Source organism: Phaethon lepturus, unplaced genomic scaffold, assembly GCF_000687285.1.
Source record: "Phaethon lepturus isolate BGI_N335 unplaced genomic scaffold, ASM68728v1 scaffold48527, whole genome shotgun sequence".
NCBI lineage: Eukaryota > Metazoa > Chordata > Aves > Phaethontiformes > Phaethontidae > Phaethon > Phaethon lepturus.
Genome location: NW_010552034.1, coordinates 1 through 7,786, shown reverse-complemented (window position 1 = coordinate 7,786; position 7,786 = coordinate 1). Strand labels below are relative to the sequence as shown.

The following is a 7,786-nucleotide window of genomic DNA, read 5'->3' as shown; positions in this document are numbered from 1 at the left end:
CCGTTGGGGGATGCTTGTGCCTATCGGCATCTTTCCTGTCCGTAGATTTTTTTTAAATTTCTTGATGAAAACAGCGTAGATCCCAGTCAGTGATCAGACGTTTTACAGAGCTGAGAGCGCTACTCCCTGGGGATCCGAGTTAGCTTTTCCTGTTAAGTGAGAGAAACTCTGCTTACAAAGATCCTCACCTTTACAAATCTTTCCTGCTTCAAGCATACATATATATTTTTATTTTTAACTTTTTTTTTTTAATGAGCCTGCCCTGTTTTGCGGTTCTAGCCCGTGACAGTGTTGTGAGAAGTAGACTGTTGTAGTTCACTCCAATGGTGATAACCTTGGAGGAGAGGATGTGGTGGAAAGTCCAGGAGGGGAAGTTGATGCAGTGGCCAGTTTTCCTATCGGTTGTACGGTTGGCCTGAGACAAAACTAAGACTTTATGTCGTTTCTGCTGTGCTCTTTGGGATCACTCAGAGATGTTGCACGCTCACATGAGCAAGGCCAGACCTGCAGGTTGTCTAATGCATCCCCTGGAGATGGGGAGAAATGGAGAACCTCTCCAGCTGGTGGATGCTCATCACGTGGTGAGCTTGGCAAGGGTTCGGTGGCACACAGGGCACCCTGTGCTCCTGGGGTCGGCTAACGCTGCAAAGCTGGAGGGCTGTGGGGGTGTGCGGTGCCCTGCTGATGCCTCCTACAGAAGGAGCTGCTGCAATAGCAATAGTTGTGCATTGGGTAGCTGGAGAGGTGTGGGGAAATATCGCCTCAATGCTTTCTCTTCTTTAGTTCATGTGTTATGTTGTTTGGAAACAGGAAAGAATCGGAGGCTGAAGCAGGCGAAAGAAGAAGCCCAGGCAGAGATTGAGCAGTACCGCCTGCAGAGGGAGAAGGAGTTCAAAGCCAAGGAAGCAGCGGTTTGTTTTCTAGACCATTCACTGTTACCTACCCATCCAGTATTACCCTTTAGCCTTATGTTTGGGGTTACTTGTCCTGAGAACAGCCCTTGGGGTGGAACGTGTTGCCAGAGGAGTACTTCCCCAGTTGCCTTCCTCTGATGCACAGCCACGTGCCACGGAAAAACCAGTGGAAGTGAATCAGAACATGGTGTATTGCATCTCAACAGCCAGAGCTACTGCCTGGCAGTGAATTAGCTTCATAAGTTCATGTGTTGGCTGGTGCCCTGCTGGGTGGCAACCTCCCAAAACCAGCTGTATGTAGCAGTGTCAAAAAAAGACCAGCCTCATTCCTCCTGTGACAAGCTGCTTTCTATGATGTTAATGTGGTAGAAACTGCTGCTGTCTTACTGAAGCAATTTTAAGGCTTGTATTCTGCTTAGCAGTCTTGCCTGCTGTGTCCCAAGGGGTGTCTGAGCAAGAGGAGGTATTCCCAAAAGGCACAGAACCGTGGCCCTTTACCAGCTGAGGGCTGTAGCTGTCTGTCTCCTGGTTAGCACAATACCACCTCCTCTGTTCTGCATAATAGCTTTCATGTCAGTAGGTCAAGATTAAATTTTTACAATCTCCTGTTAGCTTCGTTCACTAGGCATATGATTCCAGGCTGATAAAGTGGACTTCACTGCCAGCCAGCTGGTTCTATTTGTCCTTCTCCAAAGAGAGAAACAATTTGAATTTAAGTCCCAGGGTGCTACTCTCCTTCAGCATACTTTTTCTGTGCCTTTCCCCCATCCCGCTTATAATGGGAGTTTGCTCTCTCTGCCCTTGCTTATGCAGCAAGAAGGACATTGTAAGCTGTGAGAAATTCCTTGCAGTCCTGTTAGGAAGGCAGAGATTTTTTTAATAAAGATTCTCCAAGGATAGAAGCAAAGGGATGATGGGAACCCTGTGCTTAAACTAAATCGTGGGTGTTACTTTTCTCACACTATTCAGTAAAGTAGTGCCCAGGGGTTCTCAGTTCTAGTTGCCAGTACAGCAGGACCTTTATTTCAGGCACTCTGTAGATGCTCATGCTTTAAACTAATGAAAAAGAGAGGGTAAAAGGCAGGGGCTGTGGAAGAAATACAAACTTGGGCAAGTTTAGTGGGAAATTGAGCAGGGAATCCAGAGAAATATTTAGGTGCAGTTCTCTCCAAAGATTAATGGAGTGAGGCAGTCCAGAATAACAAAATACAGAGCTGGGCATTGCGTTTTCTTTGTCAAACTACTCCCATGTGAGCTTTCTCTTTCCTTTTCTATTTGTAGGCCCTTGGATCTCATGGCAGCTGCACCACTGAAGTTGAGAAAGAGACCCAGGAAAAGATGAGCGTGATCCAGCAGAACTTCCAGAAGAACCGTGAGGTGGTCCTCTCCCAGCTGTTGTCACTAGTGTGTGACATCAAACCTGAAATCCATGTGAATTACCGCATCAATGGGTAGTAGTGGAAGAAGGAATAAGCATACTGGAAATGCTGGTAGTAACGTCTGAGCTTCAGGTGGAATGTACAGCTCTTAGCCATACCTTAACTGTTCTTGTAAATGTGTTAAATTATTTCAGTGAATTGTAGGTCATCAATATCTTGTTGGAGTTCTGTTAGTTTCTTTCTTGACACGGATTCAGAACTTATTCAAACATTAAACGTCTCAAATCAGTGCAAGTTATTAAATATATATTCAAGTTGGCCCATTAATGCTCCCTTTTTATCTGGATTGTATTCAGTGAGAGGCCTTCCTCTGAGAAGTAGAAGGGAGAGAGAGATGCTGGCCAGGTTTAAATGGAGAGCCTGTGTCAGTAATTGTTAGACCTGTGTAACTGTATTCTTGATGACCAAAATGCATTTTTTCAGTGTGGTGTTCACATTTGTGCAGGGGTTAAACCTTGTAAGAATAATTCTCTGGCTGTACAGTGCTGGCTGATAATTTTCAGGTGCTTGAGTTTCTCTGTATTGAATATCCTCTGTATATTCTGCTGTTAGCTTGAGTTACAAGTCTGGCACTTGAAAGTAAAAACACTTATTTAACTCCAAAGCCTCTTTTGTTCTGAGAGTACTGACAGGTCTCGCTGTGTAGCATGGGAGTCTGGACTCTGAAGAATGAATATCAAGTATTGATAAAAGAAAGTGTAAGAGATACAGCAGATGTCTGAAGGTCTCAGCAGGTAAGTTAAAAACCCATTACAGAGCTCCTCCTCTTGGCTCCAGTCTGATGCTTTACCTGCCAGATCATTCTGAAAACCTTCAGGAACAAATGTTGTGACCATTAGGGGAAATAAAATGCTGCCAGTTCACTAGAATAGTTTGATACCCAGGAGCTGTGCAGTAATTATCCTTCCTTTAGTCGTTGCTTGTTTATACCAAGGTCATACTGCAGCATCCTGCTATACCCGGGGACAGTGTGAAATAAGTCTGTTGGGCTTGTCTGTGCATCACTTTCTAGCTCTGTAATCAAAAATACCCACACAACACATCACAAGGCTTCATGTTCCAGCAGTTTCTTCCTCTCTCACCAGCAGAATATTAAATGTAGGCTTGCTTTTTCTGTTGAGCTCAATTTCAGGCTTTTTGCAGAAGAGAGACCTCAATGAGGGCATACTTGATCATGCCCAAGAGTTGTGCGCTTGGGGGTCTAAGTAAGAAACCTTAGTGATGCGGTTCCTCAGGCAGAATGTCCTGTATTTCCACAGACCCTCAGTGTAGCATTGAAAAGCCTCTTGGACCTGTGGAGTTTGATTGTGCTTGGGAGGGAGGAAAGCAGGATGGATGAAAGTCGTAACAAAGGAATGAGTATCTGCCTGCAGTCACACAAGGCAGTGAGAGAGTAGGCTGCTGTGGTGTCTCCTGTTGTAGTATTCTATGGTAGCATACTGTAGTTCTGAAAGGATCTCTCCAGGAATTCAAGCGATTAAACAGGTTGTAAAATTGAAACAAAAGCCTCCTGCAAAGTCAAATGTGTCAGGCTGGGGAAAAAGCCAGGTCGGTACAAGGAGAACAGGATCAGAGTGGTTTTAGTGACTGGAGAAGTGCTGTGGCCTCATAAATGGTTGCAGCCATCTCTGTCCTTTGGAGAGGAAACATTTCTTCCTGTTGAGAACAGGTGCTCAGGCTCCAGCATGATACTCCTAATAAAAGCCCTCCAGGCTCTAATTAGCAATTTGATTCTGTTTGTTTATCAGTAGAAGACTGCTACTAGTGGGTGCCCCCGTTTCTCATGTTGGTTCAGAAGTCTCCCTTCGTTAATGAGGACTTTGTATCCTTGCTCTCTAGAATAGTAAGAGGCAGGAGACAAGGAGAAAAACATTCCCTGATTATTTCCTCTTGGCAAAAGGTGATGTGAAGACAGTCCCTTTAGAACGGTGTGTTGCAAGAATATCAATTTTCTGTCATATTTCCCTGAAACTTAACTTGAGAATTACCTGACTTTCTAACTTCGCACAGAAGAAAGTATTTCTAATTACTGCTCTCCAGGAAGGCTGGCCTTGTTTGCAGTGTGGATATTTTATTTTAAATTGAGATTCTCTCATCTTACTGTGTGATGCTCTGGGCAACCCTGGTACTATCTTTGTGTTTAAGCCAGGCTGTGCCAGAAAAATACTCTGCAGGAAACAGTCTTCTACTGATAGAGGTATGCAGTTGCACAGTTGGCTCCCTGCCTCTGAAATCTGATTTTTCTAGAATTTCTGCTGCAAATCTGATTAATTGGAGTAAAACCTACCCCAGCTGCTGGTACAAATCTGCCTCCGAAGTCTCCCTGCTGCTGCTCTGCCTCCTTCATCCCTTGCGGCTGTGGCCCCGTGTATATGAGCCATAGCTTGCCCTTGCACGGCAGGAGGGGGCAGGAGCTGGTTGGGCCCATGTGCCGCTGTCGGAGTCCTTTGCCTGGAGCTCTGGCCCCTGGAAGCGGGCTGAGCGCCAGCCCAGTCGGGCTCCTGGCGCTGCGTGGAGGTAAGAAGCGGTCAGCGCTCGTGTCTTGCGCCATGTCAAGCGAGTGGCTACGGCTGTTGATTTCTCCCAGTTAAAACTTTGCAAATAACCACTTGCCGGGGGTCAACACAGGCGCGTTAGGATTGACACGGTGCGGTTCGGTGCCAGGCACGTCCGTGTTCATCAACAATCGTTTAGACTTGATTTTTGTGGAATTTCTTTTCAGCCACTCTCTATTCATAGAGTTGATACGTTTCACTTTTAAAATGCCATTGAGGAGGCGAGTCGTCTGTACAAGCACCAGATGGACAAATGGCTTTATTAAACACCAGGATGAGAGTGTCATCTGGATGGCTTAACGTGCGGTTTGGGGTACAGTTGGGACACGCATTTGTGCTGCTTGAAGCCAGAGTTCAATTTTTAAGCTGTGTCTGTGTTGACAGAGCTTGCTCCCCGCTCAGCTCGCTGTTGGGTCTGAAGGTCGGCGTCTCCTCCTTGCTGCTGCCTGTTCAAGCGAGGAGTTAAGGAACAGTTAGAGAGCTCAGCACCCCTCCGGGAGGGGAGGTAGAGGGGAAATCAAACCTCCGATCCCGGTTGGGTCTGCCTGCTCTGCTCTGTATGATGGTGCTTGATAATTACTGGGGTTTTTTTGGTCAGTTCAGAGCTGGTACGGGTTTGATCCCCTGTGCCTTTGTTGCAGTTACATCCCAAACCACGAGGGAAGGGCGTAGCGATGGCCGGGAGGGACGAGATGATGAGATGCGGTGTGCGCAGCGATGGCCGGGAGGTCCCTCCGCAGCCGCTCGCAGCCTGGGTGACTCCACCCGGCGCTGCAGAGAGCAGGCGACGGGCAAGGCAGCGCCGCTGCTGGGAGACTCGTTCGGCCAGCGTGGAATGGCAGGGAGCGTGCTTCTTTCCGCGTTCGGTTCCTGGTGCTTCCTGTGGCACAAGAACAATCATTTAATTATCTTTATAGCACCATTCTGTGCCTTATTTAACTTGTGATTTTGTGTGTTTGTTGCAGAGAAAGTAATTTTTCCCCTCTAAAGTTCCCCCCCACTGTTTTCTCTTCCTCCCTTTTCAGGGTCCAAACACAGAAATACAGCAGGAAAATCACCCCCAGCCCCAAATCTGGAGTCCAGGAGTTTGAGGAAATTAAGAGGGGAGCAATTTTGGCTGCCAGAGCCTCGTCACATACTCCCCCGGCAGGTTGATTTGGACAGTTTCAGAACCACAAGAGAGGTCCCTCAATTTTCCCAACGCTGTGGCTGCTGCTGAAGACGCATGAGCCGTCCCTCGTTCTGCCCCGCGGTGACGGGCTGCTGCTAGGTGGTCACGTCAAAGTGCCTCGCACCCATCGTTCAAGGTATCCCAGCGTCGAAGTCCAAATTTGGCAACCTTGAATTCCTCATTCTTCTGCTTTTGCGACATCCCTACATGATTCTTGATGATCTTTAATAAAGCTGGGGCTTTTTTTTTGCGTGCTTGCTATAAGCCCATCAAGCTGCTGATGCTCCCTCCCATCCACAGCTTCGGGCTCCTGCTCTTTTCCCCACCTGCCCCAGAGCAACGGGGTACGCTGGCAATAAGCAACCCTGCAGAAAGGCCAGCAGCTCCTGGCCTGCGAGGCAGCTCGTGGGAGATGTGGACAGCAAGACGGTGTGTCCCAGCAACAGGCTGCACGAAGAGCAGCTGGGCTCAGTCCTATAAAAGCACACCCTAATTTTGACTGACCTAATTACTCTTCTGCTCTCTGGCTGTTCCGGTGTACCGTCAGTTACAGATAACTATGTAAAAAGAATGCCATCCCACTTCCTTCTCTCTGCCTGTACGAAACCTGCTCGTTTTTCTTTTTTGTGTCTATTTTCCTCAGCTGGAATCTCTTCTACCTGACATCAGGAGCTCTTGCATTAACGCATAGTAAGAAAGACAAGCCTAGAACCCCCTGATCCCAACTGAGGTTTTGGCTTCAAAGTGTTAAAAGGCAAAACTATCAAGAACACTCAAGATTAATGTTTTGTTGAAAAAGTTCCCCAAAATAATCCAAAAAAAGGAGCATAGTGTAATCTTTCTTTGAGGCTGAAGGGAGAAAGTACTAATTTCATGCAGAAAAGATTGTATCTTGGACTGGCACAGGAATAGAAAATAAATAGGTATTAAATTACGTTTGGCTGTCTCAAAATAATCTAATAAAGCATCTGCTGGATCAATAGCTGAATCATTAGCCGAGGCACATGGCAAGCCTGCCTTTTTTTAATTTGAGATGCAAGACAGAGGTTTTTTCATTACCATAATAAAAAGAATAATACTTTAAGTCTTCACAGGAAAAAGGCAGAAATAGGGAAATAAACAAGAACGGCACTTTATGCCTTAAGCAAGTGTCATTTTTCATTTGAAAGATGTAATTTAGGGATATTGTGAAATAAAGTTTTTATATTTAATGATTGTCAATCTGTCAGCTTTGCTGAGCTGTTTGACAAAAAAAACCCAAACAAACACCAAACCCGGAGTCCGTGAAAGAAGACTTTGTGTGCAGGAAGAGCAGGGAAGAGCAAGACGAGGCTTTCAACAACTTTGTTCTCCTAATTAAGGCTCACTGGGAGAACAAAAAAAAAAAAAAAAAGTTACCTACCAAAAATGCAGCTTCATCAAAAGAAAATGAGATCTGCCTGTGCTGGCTGCTGCTCACGGCTGCAGTGTGCACGGCCATCTCCGTAGGGAGGGACCCCTGCAAATAAAGCAGGAGTAACAGCGGTGGGTTACCAGCCTTTCAAACATTGCAGACGAGTGTATCAAATCATGCAATAAATATACAGAGAAAATATGGTCTTGGGAGTTAAAATAGGAAAAAGCAGGCTGGTGAGAGTATGTCTCGGTGTTTAAAGCAGCGGGACTTGAAGGAGTTTGAGGAAACAATCTGGGAGGTTCCCGGAGTGT

The 7,786-nt window shown here is 46.2% G+C and overlaps 1 protein-coding gene across 1 annotated transcript; it reads left to right on the top strand.

The window, feature by feature from the left end:
• Positions 1–783: 783 nt before the first annotated feature.
• On the top strand, positions 784–2,922 carry ATP6V1G1 (ATPase, H+ transporting, lysosomal 13kDa, V1 subunit G1; the record flags this gene model as incomplete). The annotated part of the gene is made up of 3 exons (XM_010291096.1): positions 784–911; positions 2,196–2,693; positions 2,733–2,922. Coding segments are annotated over 2 exons (302 nt in total), but the record flags the coding sequence as incomplete, so codon positions are not given.
• Between the last annotated feature and the right edge of the window lie 4,864 nt (positions 2,923–7,786).